At 39.2% G+C, this 16,058-nt stretch overlaps 1 protein-coding gene across 1 annotated transcript in view; it reads left to right on the top strand.

The window, feature by feature from the left end:
* Ku80 overlaps positions 1 to 16,058 on the top strand; it is a 222,945-nt gene that overhangs the window by 154,958 nt on the left and 51,929 nt on the right. Inside the window, exons 10-11 of the mRNA XM_067153029.2 lie at positions 1,344 to 1,492; positions 11,502 to 11,756. Of these exons, the coding sequence (XP_067009130.2) occupies positions 1,344 to 1,492; positions 11,502 to 11,756 (404 nt within the window). The remainder of the gene's footprint in view (positions 1 to 1,343; positions 1,493 to 11,501; positions 11,757 to 16,058) is intronic.

Raw genomic sequence — 16,058 nt, 5'->3', positions numbered from 1 at the left:
AATGACGATAGTTGTTTCAGGTCGTGAACTAGTCTGAGTCCATTATTTTCAGACCAGTTTTCTAGCTCTGACCATTTTCATCTGTAGATCTCCATGCAGTTCCACGAAAGTTCAAATCAGCCATTATCAGGTTGATATTATGCCACTTGAAATTGGAAGGCTCCTTAAACACAAAATTCTCTTCATTGGGCTTATCGCAGAGAAATGTGTTTTTTCGACTGGTTTTTATGTTATTTTTCTCTGTTAAAACAGCAGATGTGATGTTTAAGAGTAGATTAAAGAATATGGCATTACATTATTTATTATGTGACCTTTCCTGAAGTCTCATACCTTTGATTCTCGGTGGTCATCCTTCTCGTACAGCAATGGGATCATAGTTATATTGACTGAGCAGGTGTGCTAATAGATTCCTTTCTGGTTGGATAGTCCTTCCATGTTTATGGACATAACTACAGATGTTGGCCTTGATAAAGGCCCGTTAGTTTTAGTTGTTGTGGTGAAAGTACCAACCATTAGATCACTTTAAGTCTTTTTCTAATGGGTACTCCCAATTGCTCTGCATATCTTGAATTGTTTAGCATCACAATTTTTGGGGAAGCTCCTTTGTTTATGTACCTCTCACTGATGATGAAATATCTCAGTCGTGCATCAAAGGCCTTCTCATTTCATACCTCCATATAGAACACATGGTAGCAAGTCTCCATTTCAATGGGTTTAATTCATCACTGCCTTTGAACATCAGGATGGTGTGAACATGGCAGATAAGTGTAAGGAAAAATCTGTTTTTTTGCATTATGATCATTTTTGCAATGTTAATAAATGCCAAACCTTCCCTATTACTTGCCCTATTACTGTACATTGTCTGCACCAGCAGCTTTTTTGGACAATCAGAACAATCTCCTTTTTTGTTTATAATTGTGTTGTTAGACTGTAGTGCAATGCACTAGGTCTCACTCATGCTGTTGCAGTATTCCTCTTGCATATTGTAATTGGGAGTGGAAAAGAAAGAAAAGTGATCTTCAGTGTCTTTGGAAGCTTTACATACAAGTTAAACACATGGCCAACACATTCCCAACAACTCTTCTCCGTTGGTTGTAATATAGATATTAAATTTCTTTATGTCAGTTCAAGTTTAGTAGAAACGGTTCTTAAACATGAGGGAAACAGAAATTGGAACAGCTGCAATAAATAAAGCTTGTGTAGCCTAAAGAAACACACTTATATTACTGATGATGCTCCCATGATATACAACTGTGAAGGCTTTCAGTTCTTAATTGTGTGAAGTAAGTCATAAGAAATCTCTTACAGGAAATTTTGACTAACGATTATCTGTTTGCTTTCAGTGCCTTGTATATGTGGAACTGCCTTATTCTGAAGATATTCGGGAGTTTATTTTTCCATCACTTACAACTGAAAACAACAAACCAACCCAAGAACAACTAAATGCTGTTGATTTTTTAATAGACAACATGGATCTTATGAATGTAGAAGAGTAAGTTTCATTCTGTTCTATTTCATAAGCTGCTGAGAATTAGATCTTGACATTTATTAAGGAGCTTAGTCCACAAAGGAAGTATAAATGTAACGTAAAAGCTTTCCAGTCTGTCAAACACACAAGTTAAATATAAGTATTACACTATAACATACCTGTAAAAAAAAGAAAGAAAAAAACCCACACATTATTAAACAAGGAATTATCCCCTAAATTTTTCCTACCAGGGTCTAAGTTTCCATAATTGAATCGCTTCATGCAGAAAGGGCCTCAGTCCAATTTTTTATGAAAATAGACTTACTAGAGTCATGTTCTACACTCCTAAATGCATGTTTACATGGAGAAGGGGCTTCACTCCGGCCTCACTGTCAATCAGGAGTCAATCAGAAGGATTTAAGGAGAAGAGGCTTCAGTCACGGACACCAGCTCATTCTCCTTAAAACGCTGATGCTGCTATCTATCGGAAGCTCAGAGATACTTGCAACAGCAACTGTTTTTTCAACACAGCTGATGAGCTACACGTGCTCATTTAATTGAAGTTGTTTCTAGTGTTAAATATTCTGTAATTGCATACCGCTTTACACATCACAGAATCATTCAAGTCCAGAATTATGGAAGATGTAGGAAGGAAGCAAAAGAACATACATGCATACAAAATAACTATAACTAAAAAGGCGCGAGTTGAAGGAACTGAATATACCAACTACAAGGGAAACAACGTTTCGAAGAAAGTCATAGGACATCCTTGCAGGTGAATATTATTTTCGTATACAAACTGTTTCTTGATAATATAAGCCTATTTTTATATTATACTTGGTATAAACTCTGTTACTACTGTGTAACACGTAAACCATATTAAACTTTCTGTGCAGGTTGGATTGACGTGTTTTCAGAATTTTGTTTTTATCGTCAATGGAAAGTTTGTCACTCATATCCATAATTCTTCCCTAAAATATTGCTTTTATTTTGAATTTTATGTAATTTCGTTAGTCTTCTCATGCTATGTACACACAAAAAAATCTCTCTTTTAGGTGCCGAAATAATTGCTTTTCGAAGATTTCACCTGAAGAACAAGAAGAGATCTTCACACGGTTTTACTCACTGGACTCCAAAGATCTACAGGACACATTCTTGCAAGGTTTGATTGATATTAATCCTGTTAAAAGACGTTGTCCAAGGAAGGAAACAAAACACCGGACTCAACTTGCACAGCTATCCGTATTTTGTGTATGTTGGCACCATGAGCACTCGGGTATGCATGAAAGCTTTTCTATCTCTTTATGCCATATCAGAGAAGAGAGTTAAGAGAAATAAAGGACTAAAAGTGCATGGTATTTTTCCAAAGGATTTGTGAGGTAAGAATCCACCCCCAAATACCTTGTTGGGTGGAGTTAAATGTCTCGTGAGGAATGTTGTATGTCCGGCGCTCCCTTTCTCGCTCCACCAGCCAGCTGCAAGCGCGCCTGTGTATCATTCTGCTAGCTTCGACGCGCAGCCCTCAGTGCGCGTGCCTGACCATCGAGTGTACTATAAATAGGAGCTCCCTGCCTACTCACTTGCCCACTTGCCCCGGTGTCCAGCTCCAGAATACACCCTACGTCGAGCACGGAGGCTACTCCTCTTGAAAATGTGCTTCGACCAGGTGGACTGAATTTCTGGCAGTACGAGGTTTCACCTCTGGTCACCGCTCCCTTACCTGTTTCCGCTGCCTATGTTCCGTAATTCTTTTACAAGCCATTTTCATTCCCTAATCTATGCAAGCTCCCTTAGTTTCGCTAGGTGGAATTTCTTCAATCAATTGAACTTGCTTTTTAGGAATTCAGGCACTTCAACAAACAAGGACTCTCATGAACATTTATGTTAGTGTGCCAGATAGTTCTCGACTATCAACGTGTCAATTCACAAAGACTATCTTTTCAAGATAGAAGTGTATATAAAGACTGCAAACCTGTACATATTGTATAAAGACAGACTTTTCTCAAGATTCAATATTCCTTTTTTGCTTCAAGATAAATTTCAGTTATTTGTGTAAATATCATAAAGTGAAGCAATAAAAGTTGTGTTTTGTAAACTTCAACCTTGGTTACAACAAGGAACACATTTAATATTTTCCTACAAAATCGACCCACCGTTGCGGAAAAAGAAGTGAAGTATCTTGATGTAAAGTTGAACATTAAAACTATGTTCAAGATGTTCAAAGATAAAAATCCTACTGTGAAAGTTGGCTTCATTTCCTTTTATAATTATTTCAAAGAATTTCACTTTAAAGTTTAAACGTCCGCAAGTGGACGTATGTAGCACTTGTGAGAAGCTAAAATTAAAAATGAAAAGCCCTCACATTAGTGATACAGCAAAGAGAAATTCATCAGCAGAATTAATTATCCATGTTTGAAGGATTAAAAATCTTTATAATGCTATTAAGTCTGAAGTTGACTCAGAAAATAAAAACAAATCAAATGTTTGTGCAATTGCCTTTGACTATTTGCAAAATATATGTCTTCCCAAAATCCCAGTCCAGGATATGTTCTATTCGAGAAAACTAACTGTGTCTGTATTTTGTGTTCATGATATGAAAACTGGAAAATGTGTAATATTTCTATACCACGAAAGTCAGGCAAAAAAGGGACCAAACGATGTTTGCACTTTTTTATACCACTACCTGAATACCTACGTTCCTTCAACAGTTGACGAGCTTCATTTGTACGCAGACAATTGTGGTGCACAAAATAAAAACCACACACTAACTAGAATGCTGTTAGCTCTTACTGACACTGGTCGATTCAGGAGAATAGTTCAGTATTTCCCTGTGCGCAACCATTCTTTTGTGCCATGACACAGGGATTTTGCATTGATTAACGTTATCTAGATAAAATTGATCGGCTATATACTGTTCATCAAATTACTGAATGCATTTCTTTATGCAAGCCATAAAAGTTTGAAGTTATTGAAGTTGATGTGGAGGACATACTAGACTTCAAAAATTGGTGGTCCCAGTACTACAAGGAGGACATAATTTGAATGGAAAGCCGATTACTAGCAAGGGACCAGAAAATGAATTTTGCAATAGCTGCACAATCTTAGCTTGTTTGTGAAGCACAATATCCCAGTATAGTAGTTACTTCACCATTTATTGATAGCTGTGTAAGGCATACCTTTCCTTTGAGGCAACTAGGCAAACGTTTTTCAGACATTAAGTTTCCAGTGATCCGTGCTCATAAGAATAAAATTCCAATAAAACTACCTAAAATGAATGATACCAGAAAGGCACTTCCATACGTTCCTCATCAATACAAGAATTTCTGTGAAGAAATTCTTCTCTGGCCTACTTCATTTCGCTGCAAGGAAGAGAAAACAGCAACTAAGACAATAGTAAGAATGTTATATTTTCTCTCATATTTAGGACAGTTGGGTGCCCATAGCGATTAATAAGAACTGTAAAGTGTGTATCTGATAAGTATGTTGTATAAATAATGACATTAATTCATCATCTTTTTTTGTATAAATGTTTTTGATTTATGCAGAAAGGGCCATAGTCCACCGACTTTTAAAGCCCGTAAATGGGAATTATGTAATCGAAAAATTAAATACTCTTGCATAGTTCGTAACTGCTTTATAAACTACTTCATGCACACGTTTTTCATGTGTTTTGGGTGATATACTGGTTTGTAAATTATTTTTTTCCCCAACAATTAACTATTTTGGACTAAGGCCCTTTCAGCATGGAGCGATTCAATTGTCATTCTGTTCGTTGTCTGTCACAGTCAAATTATTTTTCAAATGCAGAGAACTTTAAACAAGTTTTTTTCAACTCTGTTATTGGGTATGGTTTTGGACACCAGTGGATAGGCTAAATTGACTTCCCAGTAACTAAGAACTCTGGGCATTTGGCGGAGTCCCATCCTCAGAATATTCCTAGAAGTCTTTCCAGTTCTTCCTTATTTGTACATGCCTACCTTCTGTGTGCTGCAGTGATTAGTCTCTTCTACAACGAGATCCAGCCTATCGTCTGTCACAAACTACTTGACAACCATTATTGCCCATTGTTACACATGTGTAACATATGCTTTTGAACAAGGCTATTGGCTAATTTTGTTGATTTCAAAAGAATAAGTTTCACAAGAACAACTAACTCTTACAGAACCAGGATTCAAAGTATAATTAACTATGCAAACACATTCTTGATTTTAAAAAATACACATTACATCTTACCTTTGAAGCCATGCTTTGTCAGGTAAACAGCTGAACTAAAATGCTATAATACCTATTCCAGGGCACGGCCAACTTGATGCGTCGCTGTACCAAGCTCCTTATTGGCCTTGACAACCTGGTCCACGCACTGTAATCGGAGTAGTTTCATAGCTCGACACGTGGTGCTGGCGGCCTAAGTTTTTGTGGTAGAAATGCATACTTCTCTATGGAAAAGATATTGACTTTGATTGCCGATTTATCATAATTTAGAGGTATGGAGAATGTTACATCGATTAATACTGTTAAAAAATTATTATTCCTAACGGTTAAACTAAGAAATGATATTATCAATCTTTTCGGGAGGCATATTCTGCTTAATTTCCTTGTTTTATACGATAACGGAAAGTGTTCCCAGTGTTAAGTGAAAATAATTGAGCACTCATCAAGATGTAACTTTGTGTAAGTATTTAATTTCTGGGGTGATTATAAAATATGCAGTAAAACCTCGATGCATCATTTTTCAGGGGGCAGGGGGAAAATGACGGATGTGGAAAAACTGTAAATGTGGGCAACATAAAAAAAAGGGGGGAAGCAAAATAATAAAATACGGGTACTGTATTGGGACATTTTTTGTTATGTAAATATATTATTATAAAAACAACAACAATAATGGCACATGGCCTCCGGAGCCGTGTGCAGGTCTTTCGAGTTGTCGCATGATAGGCGATCTACGCGCATATGAAAATGCGGCCCTACCTAAGATGAATTCTGATGTTTAATTCGGCAAACAGGCATCCTCCGTATCGTTGGAATTAACCAAGGAAAGTTCAAATCCTCGACCCAATCGAGACCCCTTGAACCAAAGGCCAACACGTTCTAACCATTTAGCTCATACTATACATACCGGTATTAAAATATTGCAACCATGATATAGGCCTACGAGATGAAAACAAAAAGCGTGATTTTTACGCCATTTCGTTTTGAACCTCTCTACACATTTTGTAATAACTGAATATCTTTAAGTTCAGTTCTCTTATTGCAAATTAAAGATATATGTGGATATTACGGTGATAACCTGTATTTAGGAAAAGATTCCGTAGACCCTTTGCGAACGATAGATTAGATACCCACCACGGCGTGGCTACCGCAGCTCAGCTCAGACAATGTCACAGAGGTTAGAAATTCAATGCAGCGCGTCTCGAACGATGTCACAGCGCTTGTGCGAAGCTGCCAACTTAGGAACTAGTTACTAGACTAGGCTATGATAAAAGATTATTGGTTTGGTTTGGTTAGGTCCGGCTTGTAACAAGACTATCATGTGGAGGGCAACAGTGCAGTCAACAGGCCTCTAGCATCCCACACACTCCCCAAGGTACGACGCAATTAATCACCCTGTGACTAATTTAAACGTATCTGGCACACTGCGCGATTTTCTCTTCTTTTTTTTTTCAATGAAGTTGGCAGCCCTAGCCAGCCTATACCAACACAGAAAATGGTGGCAAATTTGAGTTTTACGCTGTCTACGTTTTAATTCTTGTAAATAACAATACTTTTAGGGGTCAGTTAGTGGGCCGAGGAGAAGCGTTGGCACCAGGAAGCTCGTAGTGAGGTTGTGCGTGAATGACCTGCGCACAGCACTCCAGCCTACAAGATCCTTGTTCAGGGGTAGCAACTCCGAATCGCTCATACATTCTCGCATAACAGGTTGCCGCTATGGCACTATTATATGCTAAGAGTATTGAGCAGTCCCTCTAAATTAAAAAAACGTTTGCGTATATTTTTCTTATGTACGATCGATCAATGCGGGAAAATTGTGACCGAGGACAAATAATTTTTTAATGATCGATATGATAAAACAATAGTTCGAGAAACGATAGATGTGGGAGAAATTTAACATTGGTTTATATGGAATATTTTTGGGACCAAATAAATTCAACGATGAATACGGGAAAACGACATTTCCGGGAACGGTGCATCGAGGTTCTGCTGTATTTGACTTGTATTAGTATTTTTTTATAACCCCCCCTTGCCATCCTTTTTCATTATGTCTCAAGACTGTTACCCATGCGCGTGTTGCTAAAAAAATTCCGTTTAAGGATCTTCCAGATTTCTCTTTTTGAAAGTTGGCAGGTATGTTTTCAATTTTCTTGTTCAGTGCATCAAGTTGTTCTTGTAGTTCTTTGCTACTTGTTCCCCTGACCACAAAATGGTCTGCAAATAGTAATATCTTCATCTCCCTGATCCCGTATGCTTCCTTTGTCTCCTCTACAGTTTTGTCCATAACCATTAGAAACAAAAGAGTATGGGGAACATTGACTGAAATTGTTCTTCCTATTTTGTATGAATTGCCATGAAGTTTGCATTATCTGACAGCTGTCATAACAGACTGTTAAACAAGCTTATTTGTGAAATTGCAGGTTAATTTGTTCTTGATAAATTGCTTTGAATACACTAAATACCTTAATAACAATAACTTTCCAAGATTTTTGACTAGTCCTCAAAAATTTACTACCTCAGCCAGAATCAAGCATACAAACTTGGCCCTTCAGGCTGTTGAGCAATGGGTTTTGGTTTGGAAAGAAAGATTCTGAGGAAGATACTGGGTCTCCAGAGAACAGAGGATGGATCTTAGAGACATATGTACAGAATGAGATCCAGAAGACTGACCTATTAGATAATAAGATTTTTTTGAGATCAGGAAAACTACGGTGCGCTGGTATTGGAAGAAATGGGAATACAAGGAGCAGAAATCAGCAACAGGGATGCTTACAAGTCGAGGATCAAGACCACGAAGATTTTTCAAGATAAAGTTTGATCCTGTATCGAAGCCCCGTAGATAGAAGAGAGGAGAAGATTGCAGAGTGAAAGTATGAAGGAGTACTGGATAAGGATTAAAGCCCAGAGACAGATGAAGCTGAATTCGAATCACCGTGGTCCATAGTTAGTCAAAATGAAGAAAGAAGAAGATAACTACTTTGTTGCTAGGGAAACTTTGACTGCATATGAACAATAATTTAGTGTTTGTTTTACCACATACCATTATTTGAAAAATTAGCATTTAGAAATATTTGATAATACATTTAGTTGTTGTTGGAGTTTAATGCTTGTGGAGGATGGTGGTGATTATTGTTTAAGAGGAAGTACAACTAGGCAATCATCCTCTGTTAACACTAATCGGAGGGAAAATGGAAGAGGTCCAACCATTCAAAGAATGAAGGTATCGGCAAAAGAAAGTCGAGGGCCATGATGGGCATGAAAATGAAAAATTCTCAAGACCTCGAAACCTAATATTCTCATTGTCGGAAAAGAAAGGGAGTTGACCAAGGAAGGTCAGATAAGATAGACGAAAGTGAAGACCGTTGCACAAGTAAGTGGAAGCAATGCCAGGACTCAGCTTAAGGTCCCGTGGACGCCAAACCATGCCGGGGCCTGGGGGCCTAAGACAAGGCTCTCCCTTCCCATGGGTAAATATGCCACTGTTTTCCAGGCCGAAGTATATGCAATACTGGTCTATGCTGTAAATATATGGAACATGCCTGGACATAGAAGATGCATCACCATTTGCAGTGATAGCCAGGCAGTGTTAAAAGCACTATGCGCAGTTAGAACAAAAATGGTATGGGAGTGCCAAAAGATGTTAGATCAACTTGTGAAAACTTATCCCAGTTACCCTATTATGGGTCCCTGGGCACACAGGAATCAGTGGAAATGAAGAAGCTGACAAACTAGCGAAACAAGGCTTAAAAGGTCCTTTCATAGGACCAGAGCCCTTCCTAGGAGTGTCACTCCGAAGTGTGAAACTGGTAATATCCCAGTGGACGAACCAGTCTCACTTAGACATTTGGAAGAGGTTAACCATAGCAAGGCAGGCACGTGAACTTATCAAAGGGCCTAGCCAAAGTTATAAAAAGGTCCTGATAAATTTGAATAGGACCAGAATGCGAATGGTAGTTGGAATGTTGACAGGCCACAATACCTTACAGAGACATCTACACATCATGAAAATCGGTCAGGATCTGATGTGTAGAAGATGCGGTAGGGAGTAAGAGACCTCCGCACATGTGTTTTGTCAGTGCGATGCTCTTGCAAGCACTAGACATCGATATCTTGGCTCACATTTTGTGAGCCTGGAAGACATCAGGAATGCCAACATCCGGACAATGGTATCCTTTGTAGGAACACTAGGGCTGGACTAGGCAAACCCGTTTAAGGGACACAAAGGGTCTTCACAGACCTACATGTGGAGCCCATTTCTTATCTATCTGTCTATCTATCTATCTATCTATTTACCTGCACCATGCCGATGGGAGGCACCTTGTATGGTGCAGACCACATGAAGCGATGGATTCCGCCTGCCTCGAAGGTGTGGTCCAGGGCGCTGGTGTCTCTGTTATGGTCTGGGGTGCATTTTCCTGGTATGGAATGGGCCCCCTAATTGTTCTGGAAGAGACTTTGAATGGTACGCGGTATGTTGAGCTGCTCGGAGACCATCTCCACCCATTTTGGCCTTCCAGCGCCCAGACGGTTCTGCGGTGTTTCAAGATGATAACGCGCCGCCACATCACTCCCACGTCGCCCGGAAATGGTTCCAGGAACATGCAGCGGAGGTCCAGCGACTGCCATGGCCACCCAGGAGCCCCGATATGACCCCTATCGAGCATATCTGAGATGTCCTGGAACACAGGTTCCGTGCCATGGATCCTGCACCCACGAACAGACCAGCATTGGCGGCCGCTCTGCAAACGATTTGGTGTCAGCTGCGTCCAGAGGACTACCAGGGACTTGTCGACTCACTTCCACGGCGTCTTACTGCAGTTCTCAGGGCCAAAGGGGGCCCACACGCGATTAGGTGACTATCCCATGACATTTGCCAAGTCAGTGTACACTGATGTTATAAGAGCTCTTAAATGAACTTTTATTAGCTCTTAAGTATGAACGTACCATAATTAAAACTGCTGTGCAATTTAGTATTTAAAAAACTTTCATTTCATTTTTAAAGTATGATTTAAGTAAAAGCCTGACTCTTTTATTATTTTAAAAATCAAATCGCTGTATACCTCAGATCAAGCGAAATGTCTTTCACGATTATGTTCTCCATTTGGCATGGCATGGTGGTCAATCGAGGGGCAATTCCTCACCTTGCCATGCCAAAATACAATTTAGCTGTGAAGGGCACTGCATTTCTATGATTCTTTAAATACTACTTACTTAAAGTGTAATATTAAGGACATATTGATAATGGTTTGTGTTTTCATACAAGTTAGGAAAATAGATGGTGTGCAACATTGCACCAGATAAGAAATTATTTACTTACTGTATGGCTTTTAGTGCCAGGAGTGTCTAAGGACATGTTCCCCTCGCCAGATGCAGTTCTTTTGATTTGACTCCCGTAGGCGACCTGCAGGTCATGATGAGGATGAAATGATGATGAAGCCAACACATACACCCAGCTCCCGTGCCATCGAAATTAACCAATTATGGTTAAAATTCCCGACCCTGCTGGGAATCGAACCCGGAGCCCCTGTGACCAAAGGCCAGCACGCTAACCATTTAGCCAAGGAGCCGGGCATTTAAGCTGTAATAGATCATATGGACACCTTAACAATCATGGCCGCCAGGCAAGCTATAAGAACTCACTGAAAAGAAAAAAGAAATGTCACATGGTCCTGACTTGTCATTACAACCATCTCCCTCTACCAACTTTGTGTATGCTATTGACTATGTTCTTATCTGGAATATTGCTGCTCATTTGTTTCTTTAACTTGCATTATTTTTCTCATAGTTAGCTTTCATTCTTGTATATTTATGATTTGTGCTCTAGGGATGGTGAACGAGTGGAGGCATTTTGCCCGAAGAGAACTCTACGTCCGTACCATCAGCATTTGTATCGCACCATGGCATTTCGAGCTTTGCATCCAAAAGAAGATCTTCCACCTGTTGGTGATGAAATAAAGAAAATGTTTAAGTGTCCATTTGAATCGAAAATTGGATATAAGGAAGCTCTGGAAATAATCAAGAAACATTTTGTTTTTGTTGAACAAAAACCGAAAAATCCTTATAGAAGAAGAGAGAAAAGGTCAGTTAATGTATTCACTTGTTACAGAAAGATAGAATTTATAGTATAAATCATCTTGGCACATTCACTGTGCTTACAACTTGAATAGACTCTCCTTAGTGCTAGAATCATTAGCAATTTATAATAAGATTTCCTGAATATTTACCTACAACTACTTCCATAATTATTATACAGTAGAATGTGGTTAATTCCAAACTAAAGAGTCCTGAAAAAGTCATATTAAACAATATCACAAAATCTCAAAATCAAGACAATCCCTACACATTCTAGACGAATACACATCACTACTTTTTCATTAACCAGTGGAATGTCGCATTTCATCTACTGACATCTGTCAGTCTACTCCACATATGGTTCTTGGTTTAGACCTAATGAGCAAATTTCCCTGGTTTCTGAAACTGAAAGTTTGCCTCTTAGAAGACTATTCATGTTGCATACCTTCAGGTGGCCAAGAACTTTAACATTTTCTTAGCTTTGCAACAACTATATCTACAGCACCAGCACATTTCTACATTACTTTTCTCTTTCACCCAAACAGTGTTACATCATCCTAAAACAACATTTTTTTGAAAATACAAGAATTCTAATATGATTTTTTTAAATTTTGAATTAAACATTATAATATTTGAATGAAACGCACATTTTTAATGTTGTGTTGTATAAGAATGTCTAGGGACTGCAAGAAAAGTTTGAATTATTCACAAATTTAAAATGAAAACATTTGAATTAACCCAGCAACGCCGTGCAGTACAGTATAGTAACAGTGCGCCTTGCTTCAGGTTTTCTCATACTGATCCTTACTCGTGCCATAAATCTGGCAACTTCACATTACATTGTCAAGGATATACTCTCTACAATGCCTGACACCAATAGAAGGTTTTATTTAAGTGTTTGTGTGCGGCAACAACTGCTTGGAATTTGAGATTGTGTCGAGAGATATAAAAATGACTGCCCGTCTAAAGTAAGTTGCTTTATTTTGTTTACAAATTTTGACAATACAATTTTGTATCATGTGGTTTATTATCTTGAAATATAAGTCCATGAATTTAAATAACAAGCAATTGGTCAGCATTTCTTTGTTAGCTGTTATGACACTAAATATTCTGTTGGTACAGTATGGTACCGCACGGCGCTTACTGTACCTCTGTGTTTCTTTTCTCCTCCTTACTTCCAAGGCCAACGGCCGTAGCCGTGTTGAAACACCGGATCCCATGAGATCACAATACCAATATAAATTGTCCGTTATTGGACATTATAAATTTTCCAGCTAGCTCATTCTTGGTTGTCAGCGTTTCGCCCTCGTGTGCTAGGGTGGGCTCATCAGTTGGTACCTAGCACACCTACCAATTCGCTGGCTAGTGCATACCGTGGAGGCCACTGCGTAGGCTAACTGGAGCCACCGGCAGTGCCAATGCACTAAGAGACTTTGTCTCATCACTAAAAATTGGTGCCTGCTTGGCCATCAGATGATATAGATGTTGATTCCCATGGGGAATCTGAAATATTTGTCCTGAATGAGCAAATTTATAATACCAATATAAATTGTCCGTTATTGGACATTATAAATTTTCCAGCTAGCTCATTCTTGGTTGTCAGCGTTTCGCCCTCGTGTGCTAGGGTGGGCTCATCAGTTGGTACCTAGCACACCTACCAATACGCTGGCTAGTGCATACCGTGGAGGCCACTGCGTAGGCTAACTGGAGCCACCGGCAGTGCCAATGCACTAAGAGACTTTGTCTCATCACTAAAAATTGGTGCCTGCTTGGCCATCAGATGATATAGATGTTGATTCCCATGGGGAGACAAAGTCTCTTAGTGCATTGGCACTGCCGGTGGCTCCAGTTAGCCTACGCAGTGGCCTCCACGGTATGCACTAGCCAGCGTATTGGTAGGTGTGCTAGGTACCAAATGATGAGCCCACCCTAGCACACGAGGGCGAAACGCTGACAACCAAGAATGAGCTAGCTGGAAAATTTATAATGTCCAATAACGGACAATTTATATTGGTATTATAAATTTGCTCATTCAGGACAAATATTTCAGATTCCCCATGGGAATCAACATCTATATCATCTGATGGCCAAGCAGGCACCAATTTTTAGTGATGAGACAAAGTCTCTTAGTGCATTGGCACTGCCGGTGGCTCCAGTTAGCCTACGCAGTGGCCTCCACGGTATGCACTAGCCAGCGTATTGGTAGGTGTGCTAGGTACCAACTGATGAGCCCACCCTAGCACACGAGGGCAAAACGCTGACAACCAAGAATGAGCTAGCTGGAAAATTTATAATGTCCAATAACGGACAATTTATATTGGTATTATAAATTTGCTCATTCAGGACAAATATTTCAGATTCCCCATGGGAATCAACATCTATATCATCCCATGAGATCTCCGAAGTTAAGCAACATTGGGCGTGGTCAGGAGTTGGATGGGTTGCCACGCGCTGTTGGTGGGGTGTAAGGGAATGGAGGAGCGGAAAGGAACTGGCCACCCTACCGCACGTAACCTCCGGCTCAGGAACACCTCTGCGGAGATTCGGACCTGCCTTCGGGCAGTATAACCCTTACCTACCTACCTACCTACTTCCAAGGGTGATTCTAAAGTAACAATTCAAAATGCAGTTATTTATATGCATCATACAACTGCATAATTGTTTTGTTAATTTAGTTTAGTTTAGTTTAGTTTAGTTTAGTTTAGTTTAGTTTAGTTTAGTTTAGTTTAGTTTATTGCCTTTCTTATATGGCGGGGCTCAGGCTACGAAGCCTGCTATTATGCCAAACCATATTATAAAACAGCTTTATAAAATCATTTTTACATATATTTCTAAAAATCACTAAAATTAATTTACTTAACCTCTATAATTTTCTATCCTTATTGATAATTAAGAGCTAATTTATTAAATGTTTACGTTGGTAAATCTACTTCTTACATATTTGAGTACCACATTAAACATTTCCTTTTAAATAGCCTCGGATTGCCTATGCCTCTAATTTCAGCTGGGATTAAGTTCCAGGAACGTATGGTAGCAGGTATGAATGAGTTGTTGTACGAGTTACTGTGGTGAATGGGAATGGACAAGAGGGAACGTGTGTATGACCTTGAGGGAGCTCTATCGGAAGGGGAGAGGTATTTTAAGTCTGTTCTAAGATAGTCTGGTTTGCTTGTTTGCAGAATACTGTGGAGAAGGGAAACAGCGTGGTATTTGCGTCGTTCAGTCAATCTTAGCCACGACAGCTGAGAGAGGAAAGGGCTAATATGAGTTTGTATTGGGATATTTAATACGAATCGAGCACAAGCATTGTAGGCTCGCTGTAGTCGACATGAAAGTGTTTTGCTCATACTATTATAAACTACATCTCCGTAGTCGAATATTGGAAATATTAGACTCTGTACTAATAATTTTCTTGTGTTTCTTGGAAGGAAGTCCCTCTTCCTTTTTGCAGAATGTAATGAGTAGAATACTCTTTGACAAATGTTTGTGACGTGTTCCGACCAACTTAAATATTTATCGAATACTACTCCAAGGTTCTTTACATGATCGCTAAATGTTACTGGTATTCCACTGAGCATAACACTGAGTATATATGTGTTTTGTATTTTAGCATGAGATTTATACGTGCCAATTATGATGGCCTGTGATTTTGATGGGTTCACTTTCAGGCCATGTCTGCTAGTCCAGTCATTAACATTTGCTAGGTCTTCGTTTAACTTAGTGATTGAATTGTTTAAGTCATTAGGCTTTGTGTGAATATATAACTGAATATCATCTGCATACAGGTGATATTTACAATTGGTCAGCGTCTCAGATAAGTCGTTCATGTACAATGAGAACAAAAGTGGTGACAATACTCCTCCCTGAGCCACGCCCATCTTAGTGGTTTGCCGCGAAGATGTATCGTTTCCCACTGATACGCGCTGCTGACGATCACAAAGATAGGAGTGTACCCGGGTTAAAGTGCTGTAAGAAAATTTCAGCGCCTTAAGTTTAGCGAGTAATATGTCTCTATCTACGCAATCGAAGGCTTTGCTTAAGTCCAAGAGAACAAGTATAGTCATTTGTCCTTTATCTATCGCTAGTTGCATGTCATTTGTCACTTTAACTAATGCAGTGGCAGTACTGTGGTTTTGTCTGAATCCCGATTGATATTTGTCAAGTAAGTTGTACTGTATAAGATATTCAGTCATTTGTTTATGTACTATTTTCTCCAACAATTTTCCTAATATAGGAAGGATACTTACAGGACGATAATCTTCGGGACTGTTGGGGTGGTTGTTTTTAGGGAAAGGTCGGATGATTGCAT

This window comes from Anabrus simplex, chromosome 8 (genome assembly GCF_040414725.1).
Source record: "Anabrus simplex isolate iqAnaSimp1 chromosome 8, ASM4041472v1, whole genome shotgun sequence".
Lineage (NCBI taxonomy): Eukaryota > Metazoa > Arthropoda > Insecta > Orthoptera > Tettigoniidae > Anabrus > Anabrus simplex.
The sequence above is the reverse complement of the archived record's forward strand: the minus strand, read 5'-3'. Positions and strand labels throughout refer to the sequence as shown.